Here is a 21826-nt window from a genome sequence, read left to right as displayed (position 1 = left end):
ACCACCACCACCCCCAACCATCCACTTACACCACCTGTTACCACCACCCGCCACAACCACCCCACCCACCACCACCACCCCCAACCACCCACTTACACCACCCGTTACCACCACCCGTCACTACCACCAACCCACTACAAACACCACCCGCCACCACCAACCACCACCCGCCACCACCATCACCACCCAACCACCACCACCCGCCACCACCACCCACCTCCACCACCCATCACTACCCACCACCACCCAACACCCATCACTACCCACCACCCGTCACCACCATCCGCCTCCACTACCCATCATGATCACCCAACCAACACCACCTACCACCACTATTTACCACCCATCACTACCCACCACCCACCACCACCCATCACTCACCACCACCACAACCACCCACTTACACCACCCGCCACAACCACCCCCACCCACCACTCACCAAGACCACCGTCACCCATCAACACCACCTGAAACCAACACCAACACCCCCACCCATCAAAACCACCCGAAACCAACACCAACACCCCCACCCACCACCACCACATGTGATTATATCTATGCATATGATTTACATGGATACAATTCGTTTTTGTCTAAATAAATCATATGTTATTAGATACCTTTTATCACATATGATTAAATACACGAGAATAAAAAAAATGTATATTATCCACATAAATCACATGTGATTAGACATATATAATCACATCTGATTATATGTTTTAATCACATATGATTTATGTGAACAACATGCATTTTCGCGCTGTTGATTCGTTAGTTGTTCTCTTACATTTAATCACATGTGATTATATGTATGATGTATCTAATCACATATGATTTATATTGACAAGATTCATTTTCACATTTTTCTCTTCAACAAAATTTTTTATGTTTTTAATCACATGTGATTTATGTGGACAATATTTATTTTTGCATCGATTCAATAATTTTCTCATGTATTTAATCATACATGATTAATGTGGACAAGATTCGTTTTTGTTTATATAAATCATATGTGATTAAATACATATAATCACATGTGATTATACACAAAAAAAACTATTGAATCGAGAAAGCGAGAATGAATTTTGTCCACATAAATCTTTTGTGATTAGATACGTATAATCACATGTGATTATATGTATTTAGTCATAAATGATTTATGTGGACAATATTCATTTCTCGTTTTCCATTCAATAGTTGGTCTCGTGTATTTAATCACATGTGATTATATATATTTAATCACATATGATTTATATGGACAATATTCATTTTCATGTTTTCGACTCAATATTTAGTCTCATGTATTTAATCATATGTGATTATATGTATTTAATCACATATGATTTATGTAGAAAAAAAATATATTTTCGCGTTCTTAATTCTATAATTGTTCTCATGTATATAATCACATATGATTAAATGTATCTAATTACATAGGATTTATATGGACAAAATTCACTTTCGAGTTTTAGATTCAATAATTTTCTCACGTATTTAATCACATGTGATTATAAGTATCTAATCATATGTGATTTATATGGACAAAATTGAATCGATATTGTCTATATAAATCATATGTGATTAGATACATATATTAACATATTATCAAATATACGAGAACAACTATTGAGTCGAGAACACAAAAATGAATATTGTCCACATAAATCATATATCACTTGATATATAATCGTATTTGATTATATCAATTTAATCACATATGATTAATGTGGTAAAAGAACAACTATTGAATTAAGAATACAAAAATAAATCATGTCTACATAAATCATACGTGATTAGATACATATAAGCACATGTGTATTTAGTCACATGTGATTATATGTATTTAATCACATATGATTTATATGGACAAGATTCGTTTTCACGTTCTTGATTCAGTAGTTGTTCTCGTGTATTTAATCACAAGTGATTAAAAGTATTTAATCAAATACGAATAAAATGGACAAAAAACCATTATTGAATTGAGAACGTGAAAATGAATATTGTCCACATAAATCATATGTGACTAAATACATATAATCACATGTGATTATATGTACCCTATCACATATTATTTATTTGGACAAATTTCATTATTTCTTTCTCAATTCAATACTCATGTACTTAATCACATGTGATTATATGTATCAAATCACATATGATTTATATTGAGAGTATTCGTTTTCACATTTTTTATTCAATATTTTTTCTCATGTATTTAATCATATGTGATTGTATATATTTAATCACATATGATTAATGTGGAAAAACAAAAACTGTTGAATCGAAAATGCGAAAATGAATCTTGTGTACAAAAATTATATGTGACTAAATGTACAAGACAACTATTGAACGAGAATATGAACATGAATATTCTCCATATAAATCATATATGATTAGATACATATAATCTCATTTAATTAAATACACAAGAACAACAACTGGATCGAGAACGCGAAAATAAATATTTTCCACATAAATTCTATGTGATTAGATATATGTAATCACATGTGATTATATGCATTTAATCACATATGATATATATGGACAATATTTATCTTTGTGTTCTCGATTCAATAGTTGTTCTCGTATATATAATCTTATGTGATTATATGTATCTAATCACATATTATCTATATAGACATCATTATTTTTTGTCCATATACATCATATAATCACATGTGATTATATGTATTTAATCAAATATGATTTATGTAGACAATATTTATTTTTGCAGTTTCGATTGAATAATTGCTTTTGTGTATTTAATCACATTTGATTATATGTATATAATCACATATAATTTGAGGTGGACAAGATTCATTTTTGCCTTCTCGGTTCAATAGTTGTGCTCATGTACTTAATCATATGCGATTAAACATATAATCACATGTGATAAAATACATGAGAACAACTATTGAATCGACAAACCGAAAATGAATTGTGTCCACATAAATCATATGTGATTAGATTCATATAATCACATGTAATTAGATGTATTTAATCGCATATGATTATTTTGGATAATGATTTGTTTTGGTGTTCTTGGTTCAATATTTTTTATCATGTATATAATCACATGTGATTGTATGTATCTAATCACATATGATTTATATAGACAAGATTCATTTTTTCCAAATAAAATCATATGTGATTAGAAACATATAATCACATCTGATTAAATGTAATTAATCACATATGATTAAAGTGAAAAAAAAAGACAATTATTGAATCAAGAATGCGAAAATGAATCTTAGCCACATAAATCATATGTGATTAGATACACATAATCACATGTTATTATATGTATCTAATCGCATATGATTTATGTGGACAATATTCATTTTTGTATTCTCGATTCAATAGTTGTTCTCGTGTATTAAATCACATGTGATTATACGTATCTAATCACATATGATTTATGTGAATAAGATTCAAATTCGCGTTCTCAATTCAATAGTTGTTATCATGTATTTAATCATATGTCATTTTATATATTTAATCACATATGATTAATATGGACAAAGAACAACTATTGAATGGAAAACACAAAATTGAATCTTGTGCATATAAGTCATATGTGATTAGATCATATAATCGCATGTGATTTCATACACGAGAACAATTAACGAATTGAGAACGCGGAAATGAATCTTGTCTGCATTTCACACTAAAAAACAAACTACATTTTGCCTTTCCTTGTTCACTCTACCGGATTAGGGTAAACGTAAACAATATCATAAAACAAGTAATGCCTACATAATAGGAGAGTTAGAGTAACTCGCCTCCTTGAACTTGAAAATAAGCTAGCATGAGCAAGATGGATCCTTTCCTTTCTGAGAACCTACACAACAATCATAACACTATTTAGCTTGTGCTTTGTTGTATTACTCTTATAAAACTTATGTATATATTTTCTTATTTTCTCTTTGATTGTAGTGCTCTTTTGGGATCTGTTTTCTTACCTTTAAACCCATTCTTAAATTTCGATAAAATAATATTGGTAAAGTTCCCTCTTTTATCTTTTCAGAAATATAAAGATCTCGTTCTAATGATTTTTGGTTGATTTTATATTAAATTTACAAATTAGTAACTTTAAGCTGTCACATTTTGGACCACTCAACACCATTGTAATAAAATGTACCGATCTACTAAGAATTACATCAAACCCTTTATATGTAGGAAACTATACATCCATATCTAACTATAGGCTTTGGGATTTTGGCATTTGGAGTTCTGATGAATTTATTATGATTTTTTGAAGACAATGCATGAAATCTGTGACAGCATGGACCAAACTGAGAATATTGCCAATTTTACCCCTCAAGGATATGGAATTTCGAAATGTGATTCAAAGTTTGAAGAAACTAGACACAATAATATTTCCATAAAAATAAGTCTCATGATTTTTAGGTGTTCCTAATGACTTGCACGAATTTTAGAAGTTGGAGGACAGATTTGGGAAAATTGATCATAATAGCTTTTAAATCACTTTTGGTGTTCTATTAAGTACTTAATGGTTAAGCCTTAAGTTTATCACTTTTAACATGATTGTTGGTTACTCATTAGGATATTGAGATGTGAAATTCAGTTTAACCTAAGGACCATAATGTTTGACTTAATGAGAGTTCAAAGTTAAGGATTTTCACATAAAATGTCACTTTTACATTTATTAGGTTCTTTCAGACAATATGACAAACACCTTGTGTGCATGAAATCTTATAGTGATCATTAACTCTCTAATAGACTTCAATCCAGCCCCTAGATCTTACTATTTTCATTTATCATTGACACGAACAATTAACATAAAGAAGAAACGATTCATGATTATAAATGGAACGATGTCAGATTTCACAATATCATGAATCTGACTCATAATTCGATCAGATCCATTGTTTTCCTGATCAGAGTACAAATCAAACTAGAATGTGCTAATGAGAGAGAGAGAGTAGTGATAGTACCTTCGGAAGATCAGATTGTTTATCATACCACCACTTTCTTTTCAGCTCCCAAAATCGAAATCACACAGTCAGATCTCCCCAATTTTACCTCCGCCGCGACAACATTTCATTCCGGTGGACATTTCTCCAGATTCTTGATCTGTATCGTGGAGACCGCGAACCAGATCTGGTGCCTACAACTTCAAATCCAGATTTGAAGAAACTATGTATGATAGGTGGTTCAGATGAGACGAGGATGTGAAGCAGATTCCTAGAGAGCGGAGAAACGACGCTTTCAGTAGTGGTCCGACAGTTAAATGGCCGACGGCGGATATATGGCAGTTTCGGCGGCTGTCCGGTGCTCTTAATGGTGGTCCGGCGAAATTAAAAAGACGTACTAACGTATACTGGTGGGGTGTTGTTGGGATAGGTAGTTTTTATTTGTTTATAGTAAGATTTAAAGTAGTGGGTTAAAATTGTTCTCAAATGTTTTCACGGGAAAAATGTTCTCATTGGAACATAACTATATATATATATATATATATATATATATATATATATATATATATATATATATATATATATATATGTATATATATATATATATATGGAAAAGTGAATATACCCTAAAATGTATATAAGCTTAGGTACTCAAACTCAACATACTAAGTCATTTTTGTACCATATATGCATTGTAATCATCCAAAGTTCTTATAATTCAACTCCTAACTTGATTTACCTACAAAAAATTTAGAAATTTCACAATTATCTTTCTCTAACATAAATTTCATTTCAAACTATCATATATATACTCTGGTAGGTGCTTGATAAAAAGATTTGACTTAAAAGGAAGATAATTGTGAAATTTATAAAAAATTTGTAAGTAAATCAAGTTAGAGTTGAATTTTAAGAACTTTAGACTATTACAATGTATATATGATAGAAAAACGACGTAGTATAGTGGGTTTGAGCACCTAAGCTTATATACTTTCTAGGGTATATTCATTTTGATATATATATATATATATATATATATATATATATATATATATATATATATATATATATATATATATATATATATATATATATATTGGCGGAGCTATGTGGTTACTGGGGTCTCGAGCCACTACTCAGCTTTAGCCCTGCAATTTAATTTTTTTTCTATTAAGGTGCAACAACTATACATATAAGTACAACTACTATTTTATCGGTGTCACTATTACCGAAAGATCTTGCGTCCGCCACTGTAACGTCGCTTTGATCGGTTACAGAATAATTGACTAATTATTATTATATATAAAACTTTATTTTACATTTTATTATTTTAACATCAATATTTATATTTTGTTTTCTAATATATATATATATATATATATATATATATATATAGTTTTAGGTTCTGTGAAAAACAAAAACCCTAAAAATCATAAAAATGCATAAAAAATACTTAGATATCACAAATCTTTTTTTTTACTTTATATTCTTAAAAATCACAACTTTTTATATAATTTTGCTGAAATTTTTTTTTGAAAAAAAACCAAAAAAGTTCGATTTTTTTCAGCGAATTTATAAAAAAAAGCTACGAATTTTTGCAATAGAATGTCAAAAAAAAGTTTTGTGATCTCTAAGTATTTTTTTTATGCATTTTTATGATTTTTAGGGTTTTTATGTTTTCCATATATATATATATATATATATATATATATATATATATATATATATATATATATACTAGAAAGTTTGTGTATGTGTTGTGCGGTGCGGTGCAGTTTGCACCGTGGTTCCGCAATTAAAAACCGCAAACTGCACCATATAGTGTGGTTTTAAAAAGTTACAAACTACAAACCGCACCGTTGAATATCTAAACTGCATTTTGTTGTGCGGTGTGGTGTGATGCAAACGTTTTATGTGGTTTGTACGGTTTAATATACATCCCTGGTTTAAACAGTAACGAATCTAAAAAAACTATCAAAGGATGTTAAAAAACTAATACTAAAAGAATTGTACCATCTATATATATAGTAGCCTTTCTCAGGGCATCTCCAACCCACCCTCAAACTCCATTTCTTCCCCCATTCTTCTCCAACCCTACCCCATTTTCACCTCTATTTTTGGAGATATGAATAGTATTTCCCCATATATGGGGGAATACTATTCATATCTTCAAAAATGGAGGTGAAGTTTGGTTGCCAATTTTAGTCCCTCTTATTTTTATTTTATACATTTCTAGTTTATTTTATCTACTAATTATAATTTAAATGCAATATTTAATATTTATAATATCATGTTATATACTAATTTATATTAATTAATCATAAATATATAGTTTAATTAGTAGAGGGTGTATTTGACAATATATATATAAGTTATAAAAATGGAATATTTTAAGAATATACTTTTTGGGGTAAAAAATTGAGGAGAAAATAAAGTAGGGTTGGAGATGAAATACTATTTACTTCATTTTTTACTCCATTGTTTACTCCATTTATGGGGGAAAATGGAAATGGGTCGGAGATGGTCTCATACAATTGAAAGGGTAATTCCTTACGGCCACACAAAAACCCCTTTAATATATATTTATTAACTTTTTTTATAGAAAAATGGGCTAAACATATGCCCTCTCAAAGCACCTTGGCTATATTAAAAAATAATAATAACAATAATAAAATATGAGCAACTATCCTATCTAAAATATGGTCAAATCAAATGTGCTTAACAGAAATGATTTTAGTAAAATTCCTTTATTTTAATCCAATTTTGTCGTGCAGTCAGTTGCGGTGCGGTGCTGGTTATTATCGAGACTAACAGAGTGAAATGAAACATTGGCACCATGTGTGGCGACAATTAAACCTGCAACTTTCCCCACCACATTCCAAATGAATTACAATGTGCATCCTAGTTTCTACGCCACCAGTTTTCGGTTTTGAGTTCGTCTTTTACATCGTTACCCGATGCCACTTGAACCAGTTTTATCTGCTCAGCAAGGGCATTTTGGAAGGGAGATTTTGGAATTTGGAGTTTCGAGTATTAAGGATAGAGATAAAGATAGTGACAGATGGATTTGTGATTCTCTTGGTTTTCTTGGAATCTTCCTGTTACCTTTTCCTTGGTCCATGCCATCTTTAGAAAAGGTTACAATGTTTCTCTCTTTTTAATCTTTTCAGTAAGAAACTGCATTGCATTTGTTGAAGTTAATCCCGATTTATGCTAATGAAGAAGCCAAGCCAAATCAAGAATTCAGTATTAAGAAGATGAAGATGGTGGGAAATGAAATTGATATGTGGGAAGTTGAAGAACAAACTCAATCATTTACAACAAGTGTGCTTATTCTGTACCTTCTTCTAATCTTTTGCATAGAACCCACTTCAAACTGTAAGAAAGCTTCCATGGATGTTCTTGAAAATGAAATTAGGAGAGTCTGAGGAGCGAGCCATTAACAACAATAACACTACTGAGGCACCTTCATCATCATCAGGCGGAAGCAACATGAACCCAACAGATAAAAACCCGACCTTGGCTCAATATGGTACTGATGCGAGGTTATTGTCAGGATTTGAGCATTCTGTCGGAGCTGGTAAGTCTGTTAACTGTTCGAATTTGCTTACAAATGCACCAAAAGCTGTGGACGGACAACAAATGACAGCTTATTTTGATACAATTCAAAGGGGTGGCTTTGTTCAACCTTTTGGTTGTATGATCGCAATTGAAGAACCCACTTTTAGAATTATAAGTTTTAGTGAAAACTGTTTTAGTATGTTGAGTTTGAATATGAACAAGAACAGTCTCCTTGGAATCGATGCAAGAACCCTTTTCACCTCAAATTCCCGGGAATCATTAGAAAGAGCCGTAGCTTCTAGAGAAATCACTTTGTTAAACCCGATTTGGGTTCACTCTAAAAGTACCCATAAACCATTTTACGCGATTCTCCATAGGATCGATGTGGGTGTCATAATTGATTTAGAGCCTGCTAATTCCGGCGACCCCACACTACTTCTTGCTGGTGCGGTTCAGTCACAAAAACTTGTCGTTAGAGCAACTTCTAGGCTGCAATCTCTCCCTGGAGGAGACATCGGGGCTTTATGTGACACTGTTGTTGAAGAAGTTCAAAAGCTTACAGGTTACGACAGGGTTATGGTTTACAAGTTTCACGATGACGAACATGGTGAAGTTGTTTCAGAAATCCGAAGACCCGATTTAGAACCGTATTTGGGACTTCACTATCCTGCAACAGACATCCCACAAGCAGCTCGATTCTTGTTCAAACAGAATCGTGTAAGGATAATAGTTGATTGTGATGCGGAATCTGTTCGAGTGATTCAAAGTGATGAGTTAAAGCAACCTTTATGTTTAGTTAATTCCACCCTTCGAGCTCCGCATGGGTGCCATGTGGTTTACATGGCTAACATGGGTTCCATCGGGTCTTTAGTGATGGCAATTATTGTAAATAACAATGAATCCATGAAGCTATGGGGGTTGGTGGCATGCCACCACACTTCTCCCCGTTATATCCCGTTCCCACTTCGATATGCATGTGAGTTTCTAATGCATTCAGTTGGTTTACAACTTTACATGGAGCTTCAATTAGCCGAACAAAAAGCCGAAAAAAGGGTACTCGGTAGGCAAACAACCTTATGTGACATGGTACTTAGAGATTCCCCTTTTTCAATTATAACTCAGTCTCCTAGCATAATGGATTTAGTGAAATGTGATGGGGCGAGTTTATATTACAATGGGAAAGTTTGGTTACTTGGTGTAACTCCAAATGAATCACAAGTTATGGATATAGCTGAATGGTTGTGTAGTGAGCATAAGGACTCAACGGGGTTTAGTACTGAGAGTTTGTTGAATGCGGGTTACCCTGGTGCGGTTTTGCTTGGTGATGCGGTTTGTGGTATGGTTGCTGCACGAATCACTTGTAAAGATTTCTTGTTTTGGTTTAGATCACATAAAGAAAAAGAAACGAAATGGGCAGGGGCTAAGCATCACCCTGAGGATGAAGATGATGCTAATAGAATGCATCCAAGATCTTCTTTTAAGGCGTTTCTTGAAGTGGAAAAAAGTCGAAGTTTACCATGGGAAGTTTCTGAGATTAATGTGATTCATTCTTTGCAGCTGATAATGAGATCATCGGTTCATGATGCTGTTGGTGATGGTGGTGGGGGTAAGGTGGTGAAATATGGTCAAGAAAGTGAGAATATAAGTCAAGGGATCAGTTTGGTTGCATGTGAAATGGTGAGATTGATTGAAACGGCGTCTGTCCCGATCTTTGGGGTTGATGGGTGTGGTTTGATCAACGGGTGGAATGCAAAAATTGCAGAGTTGACCGGTGTGATGGCTAGTGAGGCTATGGGGAAGTCTTTGGTTGATGAATTTATACATGAAACTTCGTGTGAAGTTGTTAAAGATCTTCTACTTAGAGCTTTGCAAGGTACATGTTTTATCGAAATTTAAGTATTTAATTTCACATGAAGAATTCTTAGGGTAATGACTAATGAGAAATGCAACTTGGTTGTTAGTTTTAATGTAACTTTTCATGTAAAAGGTGATGCAGGGGTATTTTTAGTCTCACTCTCACATGCTTTGTTTATACAGGTGAAGAAGCAAAAAATGTGGAGTTGAAACTACGTAAGGCTGATATGGACCCGAAAAACAACTCCATTATATACATCATGGCTAATACATGCACAAGCCGGGACTACATGAACAATGTGATAGGAGTATGCTTCGTGGGTCAAGATGCAACAACCGAGAAAATTGTCATGGATAAATTTGTACGTATGGAAGGAGATTATAAAGCGATTATCCAAACTTTAAATCCTTTAATTCCTCCTTTATTTGCTTCCAATGAGGATGCTTGTTGTTCTGAATGGAATGCAGCCATGGAAGAACTTACTGGTCACCGGAGACATGAAGTTCTTGGAAAAGTGCTTCCTGGAGAGGTTTTTGGGGGTTTATGTCGACTCAAAGATGAAGATACACTTGTGAAGTTTATGATATTGTTGCATAGAACAATCAATGGTCATGATACTTCGGATATGCCATTTGGGTTTTTTGGGAAAGATGGGAATCTTGTGGAAGTTTACTTGACAGCAAATAAAAGAGTTGGAGAAGGTGGAAAAGTTTTTGGGTGTTTTTTCTTTTTGCAGACTAGTGCAGGACTTAAAGGAGGTGGTGAAGATGATGGAGAATTTGTGTTGAAACGTGATAATTTGGCGTATATTAAGCAAGAAATAAAGAACCCATTAAATGGGCTGTGTTTCACTCATAAACTTCTTGAAAACTCGGGTCTTTCGGATGATCAGAGGCAGTATCTAGAGACGAGTGTTGCTTGTGAGAGACAAATTGCATCAATCATTGAGGACTTGGATATAAAAAGTATTGAAGAGGGGTAAGAGTCTTAATTCTAGCTTTAAGGTGCTGTTTCTTTTTTACTTGATCTGGTATGCGATATATGGGTGTTTCTTTTTGACTTCATGCTCAAAGAATGACTTAATACAGAAAGGTAAGGAGATGTGGTTGTCCCCATTAAGTCCTAAGTTTTTACAAATTCTATCTCCTTTTTTTTTCTTCCACTTCCCCAAGTGTGTCATCATTTCTCCAATATATTTTAAGCATCATTTATTCTGACAACCCTTTCTCGTTGTCTGTTGTCTGTTGTTTGTTGCATGTTGCAACATGTTGCATGGTGTGTGATTTTCATTTTGCAGGAGCATGGAGCTGAACATGGACCAATTTGTGATGGAGAATCTTTTAGATGCCATTGTGAGCCAAGTCATGATGGTGTTGAAGGAAAAGAATATACCACTAGTTCATGAAATACCTGATCAAGTCAAAACGCTTGCTCTTATTGGTGATCAAATTAGGTTGCAGATGGTGTTATCAGATTTCTTGCTCAGCATTGTGCATCATGCACCTTCACAGAACGGGTGGGTGGAGATCAAAGTGTCACCTGGACTACGGATGATACAGGATGGACATGAGTTCATTCATCTTCAGTTCAGGTGTCGTTTATGTCTTTGCTTTTTTTCCTTTTTTCTTTATGTCTTGAATAATCTGAATCAAGTAGGATGTTATAATACACAATGAAAGTACATTGTTATTTCTTGCACTTAGCACTTATTGACCATCTTGTTCTTGTAGAATGGCTCATCCGGGCCCGGGGTTACCTGCAAATATCATCGGAGACATGTATGAAGACCGAAAAGAATGGGGTACACAAGAAGGACTTGCTTTGAATATTTCTAGGAAACTTCTTGGCATCATGAAAGGCCATGTTCATTATGTTAGAGATGAAAATAAATGTTGCTTCCTTATTGAGATCCAACTTAAAACTAGAAAATAAAGATGCGAAATCAAGAATCTTGTTGACATCAACTGCATTATGTCCAAATGTAAATAATCATCATGTTCAAATGTGGAGGTTGTTGATTTTTATTCCAGTTTTTATAATGTTTATAATTTAGATTACCAAATCTTGATGCGGTGATGAAATCAAATCCAATTCAAAAAAGAAAGTAGGCTTTTCTGAGGTCAAACCTAGTGCTTTTCTGGTTGAAAACTGGTGTCCGTTTTGTGATGAAATCGTTGGGAGTCTGAATCCATGTCAATTTTAAGTTGAAAAGAATCTTTGACTACTAAACTCGAAATGTAACAACTTGTTGCATGGGCTGTTTTTTTGTGATGAGATTAGATAAAAAGGGCATTTACATTTTTATTTATGAGATGAAAGGGCATTTACGTCTTTTAAACATCCATCCTCAATGCATACCTAACTCAGTATAATTTGCATTGTTCAGTGTAACAAAACAAGGCCCAAAAATCTAAACATGGTTATAATATAATACACATTTTAATACATCAAATACAAGTCATTACATCACAATAACCACATATTCAACCTGTAAAATGACTTCTACAAGAAACAGTTGTTCCTCTAAACATGAAACCTGCTCATAACAACTAAAAGGATTGGAGCAATACACCCACCATAAACACAAAAACAAAGATTTTTCCAACTTCAGTTCCCATCAGTTTTTCGTCAAATAGTGAACCAAAGATGAGATTTAAAACACATGAAAAGTCAATTCTACCCCCCACAGGCCCTCACTATACAATTGGCAAGAAACCCTTTTGAGACTTCACCATTTTTTTACTCCAATAAATACCAAGAACCCCAAAACGAAGAGACGATGAACAGAAGATTCGACCAATCGGCAACCTCCACCTGTACATTGCAATCATTCGCCTCTTCCAAAAGCCAAAACACATATTCCTTTTGATCATCTGGTTTCTTTTTTAAATTATCTTTCCGAAAATACACAAAATCTGCACCTTTTTTTCTTTTTCCTTTTTGGTGCGATTTTCTCCTAGTTCTTCTATACACTGTATGTACGGATGGAAAAGCAGCAGTCTTGGGTAATGAGTATTATTTAGACACTAACAAGACTGCTGCTTCACCTGCTGTCAGCTCTGCTCAGCTGCCCCATCCTTCAGAGGGCTGCCCGAAGAGTCACCCGAGTCTGACCCATTTGACCGATGCATTTGTATGTTCAAACTACTTGATGATAGTGGTTCCTGTAAGATGCATATGAGAAATTAAAATAGGTACTTTTATCTCTTACCTATAATAGCAAAGTACCTACATTTCTTAATCCATAATAGCCAAACTTCCATTTTTACTGATAATAGCAATATGTAACATGAACTTGTAAACTGTAATATATCTTTTCACTCATAATAGCAACATGCTTGTATTTCTTTACCGATAATAGCAAATATGTAACATATAAAGTAAGGGAGCAAAATATAATTATGAGTAAAAAAGTATAGTATGTTACGATTGTGGGTAAAAAATAATGTCCACTGCTATTATTGGTAAAGAAATGCAAGTATGTTACTATTATGATAAACAATAAAGGGTGAAATACAGAAAAACACAAAATACTTTCACCATCATACATTTTACTGTTCATAAAAAACACTTGTCCAAGTTATGCAGTTTGTTATCAAGGAAAAATACAGAAAACTTTCACCATTGTACCAATTTAGGCAGTGAACTGTTACTTTTTATTGATTTTGCCACCCAACTATTACTATAATAATTGTAAAAAAAAAAAAAAAAACAACAACAGGGTTCTATTAAGTATATATTTTTGGGAAAGAACATGTCACCTGATCAGTAACTTCTGAGCCCTCTGAATGGAAAAGAATAGGGCGGCAACGTTTATCTTCATTCATCAAACTTGAGTTCTGGAAATGGGTGACAAGTGCTGTCTTTCCTTGGATTCGAGCATAAGCCAAGGAAGCAACTTTCTCACTGTTGAACTTCTCCCATTTTTTCCCATTGAATGCCTAAACCAACCACAATTCACATAAATTAATAAATAATTATAAATCAAGATGTTAAACCTTTCTTTCAGTGTATTTAATAAAGTTAAAGATAGTGAAAGGTAGGAAAAAACCTGGTAAAATGGGACTATGTGCGTTGGAGAAAGCATGTTGATAAATGCATAGCCCACATTGCATTTGTTCTGCATCAAATGATGGGAAGTTTGTCATGTTTATTATACCAAAAATAACATATTCAACTAGCAAGAAATGCGTAATATTATACCTTAAAATCGATGGGTAAGTAAAGAAAATCATAAGTTCCACTATGATTTTCATCGATAGCAGCAAGCAGCATTTTTGAAGTATACCTGAAAGTACAATAAAAAAATCAAGCTCAAATCTTTAGACAAAACAGTTGATGGACCAATGTCAATGATACATAAATTGCAACTTTTCGTCCCACTGAAAAAAGAGGAACAAGGCGGGACATGGAGACACCTTCTAGATCTGTCTTCTGTGAAAAGACAAACACCCTCCTCATCCTCATCATCAAAAATATCCCTAGAAAGCTTGTCCGGTCCCATTCTGCCCCGTGTAGCAAATGTTGCTACACAGGACCGAACTCGACAAGCTTTCTAGGGCTATTCTTGATGATGAGGATGAGGAGGGCGTTTATGTCTTTTCACAGAAGACAGATCTAGAAGGTGTCTCCATGTCCCGCCTTGTTCCTCTTTTTTGAGTGAGACGAAAAGTTGCAATTTGTGTACCATTGAAATCAGTCCAATGCACACCAAACACAGTATACATGATTTGAGGGGAAAAACTAGGTCTTACTTGTTAGGAATGTTTTTAATCATCAAAGTTGTTCGAGTATCTTCCCCACTTGTGATTTTATCAAGATCAAGCTGAAACTGTTTCTTACTATCTGTTTGACTTCCATTCTGGTCAACCCGACGATTCCGTCCACGGTCACTCATAGTTTCAGCAATCGTGGGCCCCAACCCGGGATAATGACCGTTTCCAAGAAACATGGGACTAAGCCTTGGACTAAAACTTGGAGAACCATTTTCAACAGACCCATGAGAACCCAAGAACCCTCCTCTATCAATATGACCCAAACCCACACCCACACCCACACCACCTCCAAAAGCTGGTGGACTCATGAACAATGTTTCAGGAGATTCATGATACCTACCAAGACCAAAATGCCCTTCAAACGGGATCCCAGATGGAGCCGATCCAACATGATGTTGTTGATGGTGGTGGTGGTGGTGTTGGACTTGGGTCGAACCAAGCAAAGATCCATGGCGGGCGGTGATAGGGAACCCATGGGTGGTCAGCCCCTTGGATGTGGCAAACGGGTGACCCATGGATATGGATGGTGACCGGGTTCGGGTTGCAATAGGAAACCCATGGTTAGGTGAAGGTCCTTTGGGTTGTTGGGGTTGTTGGGGTTGTTCAGGGTATATATTGGGACTACCCCATAAAAACTGTGGACCCGATAATGTTTCGATTCCTGAACCACCACCACCACCGGTTGAGGTTGAGCCACCACCATTGAATGAGGATAAGGAAATCGGATCATTAAATTGGCTTAATTTGGATTCAGGAAGAGAATGAGAGTGTTGAAATGTGTTTGAATTTCCATTGAAAAGATTTTGTTCAAGATGGGTTCGGTTAGTACGCGTGTGGTCTTTGCCAATTGGTGCTATTCGGGCCGGTTGAGGGTGCAGAATGGAAGCCAGGCCCGGTAGAGTTGGGCTCATGGAGCCCATGACGGGTGACTTGCTTAGACTTTGAAGTGGGCTGTGTTCAATTGGGCTGCCAAACTGTGGCCACACACCTGCTAGGTCAAAATGGTCAAAGAAAGTCAACTCAAAAGTCTCGATTTCAAAACATGTCATAACTCACAAAAAGTCTTTTTACCTGGAGGAGAGTTGGCCATTGAGGGACCCACTTGAAGTCGAAAGCTTCGGGTGTCGTCTTGTTCGAATTCTTGACTCAATTGCAACATCAGGCTAAGTAACAAAGAAAAAACAAATTGTTAAGATCGATATTCACACACACACATTAATAATAATAATAATTGGAAGAAACGAACAAAAAAGAGTAAAGAAAGTAGAAGTAAATGCTTTTATAGAAATCTTTATTATGGTAATGCATACCCTTGTAATCTGCGTAACATACGTCATTCGCTAGGATTATTACTATATTTTTTGAATTTTATAAAGTACATAAATTGAAAAAGGTCGACGCCATATACAGAAAAATACATCAAAAGGTATGCCCTTAAGAGTGATCAACTTTTTCAACCATCTTATTTGTTTTTTTATGCAAATATAAGTACTTTTAGCGAAAACAACACTATTCATTGTCTAGATGAGGAATTTTCAATAAATGGTGGAAATGTAAACTCAAAAGAAACATTTCAATGGTTCACATAGCTAACCACTCATCTATATTCTATCATCAATGTATGTGGTCATATAAGTTAAAAGGCAGTCATTAAAAATGTGAAAACATGTATGAAAGAAAGGCATAAAATTATAAAAACAAACACAATTTTTTTTTAAAACTTACTTTCGGCGGGCTCCACCAGGACGACTAGGTTCAAGCTTTATGCGTTTCCCAGCTATGTCACTCCTGTTCAGGGATCTAAGGGCTGCTTCTGCTGCTCTAACATCATAATATTCAATGAACTTGTGGTGTCTTTTGTGTGGTGTCTCCCTTATCTGTTATTTTGCAACAAAAATAATAACTAAGTGTATATTTTTCAAGATCCCCAATAAATGGTCTAACTATGTGTTAAGTGTGAGCCAAGCTATTCTGTTTCCTTCGCATTGATTGAATTTTCAAACCACTTGGCTTTTTGTTGGAAACAAGTCACCATTCTTGTGAAAATGCAAAAAGAACATGACAGATTGCAACAACAAGCACCTCAGACAAAAAAAATATTGAGTAAATGCTTCACTTAGCAAGAGCTGAATGTAAGAAATAGCAATGTACTTCCATTTATTTGTGTATTATAAAAGCCTAATTTCATTACTTTTTACAGCAGTGTACTTATTAGTTTTTTTCCTGTTAAGACGTATTTTGAAACTACCAATTAATAGTATTGTACTTCCAAATTTTTTCTTATTAGGACATTATACTTTGAAAGTTTTACCCAATGATAAGTTTATAACAGTGAAAATTGCTTTAAAAGTTGGTGACATTCCTATAATTGGGTAGAATTTTCAATACACAAAACTGTAATAGGAAGAAATGAAAGTAGAATATGCTATAATAAACAAATCAATGGAACTACATTATTAACTCTTGCATTTATCTCTTCTTGCAAAATCTATTGTTTTGGCATCTACATAGTAATGATAATTAGTTTGCAATGAAAAGCCAAATCTAATAGTTCAAAACCTTGATCACTCTTTTTTTCCATTAGAAAGAGCATTGGAGAGAAAGAAGAAAATTACCTCTTTAACCTCACCATATGCCCCAAAGATTTGAAGAAGATCTTCACATGAAACCGAAGGATCCAAATTAAAAACAACTAAAGTTCCTTGATTTATATCTTTGTCTGACGGGTTATCCTAGTACACAAAAGAATATATTATATTAACTTACATGGAGAAGAAAACGGAAAAAAGAAAATGAAAATAAAAAAAAATAAAACAAACCTTTGGAATTGAATAGTGAATGTCTAGCTTCCTTCTTCTTAGTGGCTTATTCTGTAATGCACGCATGGCAGTTCTTGCAGCACGAATATCATAGTAAGATATCATCACAAAACCCCTGTGTTTACATGCTGTGTACAGTGTTCGTATATCACCATATTGCTATAAATGAATACAAAAAAACAAAATTAGTAAATGAAATATGTGAAGATTTATCCACAGATGACTTAAGTACTTTCTAGATTCTTCTATAGTAATGCATAAAAGATTCTCTTCATTGATAAATCAACAACAATACCCAAGTCCCATAAAGCCCATAATGATTATATAAAGTAAAGAAGCAGAAGGGTAAGCAGGTAAATCTACAGATACACAAACAATGAAAGCAGATACTAGCAATAAAGCAGAAAGCAGATAAATTTGGCTAAAATTAGGTACCTCAAACAGAGTTCTGAGTTCTGAATCCTCAACATTACTATTTATGTTACGCACGAATAATGTTCTAGAAGGATGTTCTCCATATGGATGCTCGCCAGCAACAGTTGCCACACCATTTGCAAGAGTGTAGTGGGCCACCCCATTGCCAACAACCCCATCAGTCAAACCTACCTTTGACATGCTAACATTTAAGGTATCCATGTCTGATTCAAGTTCCATACCTCCTCCACTTCCAAATAGATCATAATCTTCTAACTCATCTGCACGACTAGGGAAAGTATTGAGGTCAAAACCGTCAATTACACCTGCTAAAAGCTCATCTTCTTCAGGTAACAAGTTTCCAATTGCATGGTCTTCAAGTTCTTCTAGCAAATCATTGCCTTCTAAAGATTGAAAATCATTCTCCGTGTTATTGGATATCACTGCATTTTTTAAACCAGAAAGGAAAGAGTAAGGTGTTGTTTCTTTTTGACTTTAATGGATACAGACTAACAGAGGGTGCATACACTTCTCATGGGGTAAAACTGGTAATGAACTTGAGAAAAGAGTGGTATCACTTGAGGCATCATTATAAGCATCAGATCTAGTTAACATGTCCCTTGCCCCACTTCCAACCACTTTTGAGAAACTCATTGATGTTATCTTTGAAGGACCTGTCACAAAACAGAGTTGGTTGGTTCTCAATGGCCAATGCATTTTACTCATTACAAGTAAATAAACAGAAAATGATTAAGGAACTTCAAGCTTACCAAAAGCAAAATGTTGTGAAGAATGTTGCATTGTGAAACACTCCTGTCATGTAAATTTAAGTCAAAAGTATCAATATCAGCCAACAATAAACAAATTGACAATGTTTACTTTCCTAAGGTTCATCATTGAGATAACTGTGTGATTAACTATCTATCCCTAGGTTTAAATCATTCAAGTTGTAATAATCAGTTTCAAATCGCAGAACCAAACAAACCCTAGGTTTAAAATCTCTCCCGGGTCCTGACATGAAAACTGTGAATGATGATCCAATTAAGGGAACAGAGTTCTAACCTAAATGATTGATGTTTAAGGTGTTTATGTATAATAACTAAAGAACACTAATCTGATTAAATGAACAATCAACTACAAAACTACAAGGCCATATGTTTAAAGTTATAATGAATCATCAGACCACAAAGAAGTTTGAAATGCTTAAACTCAAACTGAAATAAACACATATTTGTACGAAACAGAATTGTGGTAGTCTGATCATCGAGAGATTATGCTTACACACACAAGTACGTGCAAAATCTTTGCATTTAGATGGGGAAAAGGGGGAAACTTGGAGAATTATACAAAAGTAGTGTGAACTGTTCTAAAATTCGCCATTGATAAGCAATAATTGCTTGAATTTACAACAAATCACAACCAATTCGGTGATCCGCAAAAACCCCAATAAGGAATCTGCAATCTGTACACCGATCGCGACATGCAAAGCAATAAAGCCTCGTAATTTCACAATAACAAACAAAAATTATGCTAATCCGAACTAAACCCCAATTTCCCACCCCATAAACTCGTAAGAAATCACAAACCCCGTTTCAGAATAAGCACGAGTATATCAAAAAAATCGAAACCCCAGAAACAATATCAAAAAAAAACGAAATGGGGTTTACGATTTTTACACACAGAAACATGTGTTTTATGTGTGTGTGAGAGAAAGAGGGAAAAAGGGTACCTGGAAAAAGGTCAAAGCAAAAAGAGAAGCGTAGAAGAGAGTAAAGGGTGTCTGAAGACGAGCAAGAAGAAGAAACAAGAATCAAAATCTCATGTGAATCTGCAACAGATTCGACGGGAACATCATCTCCATGATCGGATGACAGAGAGAGAAAGTTTCTTGCTTTTAGATAGAGAAATAGTGGAGGCGTGAGGGGAGAGAACTGTGTGTATATGTATGTGTGTCTCTGTTTTTCTCTCTCTAGAAAAAAGCACAACACAAAAACACGTACGGAATCTATAGATACATATATTGTGTATCTATATGTAGAGAGAGAAAGTTTTGATTGGAGGAACAAGTGAAAAAACTTCAGGGAATGATTGAGAGAGAGATAATATTGTTTATAAACTGTATTTAAATCTGTTTTGGTGTCCGTATGCTCATTTTTATATTATGCAATTACTATTCTGCCCTTGAACAAGGATATATTACCATATCACTTTATTATCTTTCGGAATTATTAAGGAGCAATTAGTTGTAGATTAATAACAAATATCCGAGGTAAGATAGTTTATTACGAAAGTGTATTGATTGAAATTATCTTTTAGTAAAGGCATTTAGGGTGTGTTTGGGATTGCTTTTTGAACATAAAAGTCATTTTTGTAAAAGAACTTTGTCTAAAAGATGGTGTTTAAAATGTGTTTGCCTTGTCTTTTATGACTTTTAAGTGATAAAAGCTAAAAGTCACAAAAAGATAGGAATTCCTATCTTTTCTCCAGCCAACTTTTCCTTCTTGACTAGAAGTTGATTTTAAAAGATCTTTTTAATTTGTCAAACAACTTTTAGTAATTTTTAACTTTTTGAAAAAGTTAAAAGTCAAAAAGATGATTAAAAAGAAATGTCAAACACCCCCTTAATATATTAAAAGTTGTCTAACATGTCTAGATAAATAAATAAATATCTGCAAATCAATTAATATCTATAAATCAAGAACATTTTCATCTCACATCTTTGTTACAAACCTTTCAATTTTAAAAGAATAGGAATGGAACTTATGAAAGCTGTAGTTTTTGTTACTGTCTTGAAAATCGGACTTGACCAGGGTCGGTTTACCAGAATTTTAAAGACCAAAAACTGTTTGTATACAAATCAGTGAAAGTCGTCCGATTTTTATAAAAATCGGTTCAACTGGTACCGGTTCAATCGCTACAAACCGGTTTGTGAGAAAAAACATATGTACATTTTTTCAATTTTTATGTTTCATAAAATTAAACATAAATCTAATTTAATTGGAATTTTGTATACGAGCCGGAACCATGTTTCTTGCTTCTTGCCTCTTTAAAACTTATTTTTTGAGGTTTTTTTGAACTATTTATAATTTTAAAAATAATTATAATGTAATAACGATGTCATCCGTTTTTTGAACATGTCCAACCAGTTGAACCATCAAACCGAGAAGACGACTGTTTCGATGACCGGTCCGGTTATCAAAACCATGGTTCTTGTTTGTGCATTCTGTACATGTAACTTACACTTGGTATTTATATCGTGCATTTTGTACTTGTTCCAAATTGTAGTTCTTGTCACTGTCTTGAAAATCGGACCTGACTTACACATAGTATTTACCAGAATTTTAAGACCAAAAACTGTTTGTATACAAATCAGTGAAAGTCGTCCGATTTTTATAAAAATCGGTTCAACTGGTACTGGTTCAATCACTACAAACCGGTTTGTGAGAAAAAAAATATGTGTGTTTT

The 21826-nt window shown here is 34.2% G+C and overlaps 2 protein-coding genes across 2 annotated transcripts; one reads left to right on the top strand and one right to left on the bottom strand.

Annotated features, from left to right (window-relative positions):
- Positions 1–7733: 7733 nt before the first annotated feature.
- LOC145124232 (phytochrome E-like) lies at positions 7734–12382 on the top strand. Its single transcript, XM_079059499.1, has 5 exons — positions 7734–8074; positions 8160–10371; positions 10536–11331; positions 11651–11944; positions 12084–12382. The coding sequence occupies exons 2-5, from the start codon at positions 8334–8336 to the stop codon at positions 12283–12285; spliced, it is 3330 nt and encodes a 1109-aa protein (XP_078915625.1). The 5' UTR covers positions 7734–8074; positions 8160–8333; the 3' UTR covers positions 12286–12382.
- A 391-nt stretch (positions 12383–12773) lies between these two features.
- On the bottom strand, positions 12774–20430 carry ML5 (MEI2-like protein 5). Its single transcript, XM_079061140.1, has 13 exons — positions 20091–20430; positions 19132–19174; positions 18889–19035; positions 18383–18804; positions 17948–18106; positions 17744–17860; positions 16854–17005; positions 16200–16291; positions 15108–16116; positions 14557–14641; positions 14405–14473; positions 14115–14294; positions 12774–13517 (listed from the first exon to the last, which is right to left on the bottom strand). Exons 2-13 carry the CDS (start codon positions 19160–19162, stop codon positions 13407–13409), a joined length of 2574 nt encoding a protein of 857 aa, XP_078917266.1. The 5' UTR covers positions 19163–19174; positions 20091–20430; the 3' UTR covers positions 12774–13406.
- Positions 20431–21826: the final 1396 nt, after the last annotated feature.

The sequence above is a fragment of the Lactuca virosa genome, chromosome 7, assembly GCF_052849685.1.
Source record: "Lactuca virosa cultivar CGN04683 chromosome 7, Lactuca_virosa_CGN04683_v6, whole genome shotgun sequence".
Lineage (NCBI taxonomy): Eukaryota > Viridiplantae > Streptophyta > Magnoliopsida > Asterales > Asteraceae > Lactuca > Lactuca virosa.
The sequence above is the reverse complement of the archived record's forward strand: the minus strand, read 5'-3'. Positions and strand labels throughout refer to the sequence as shown.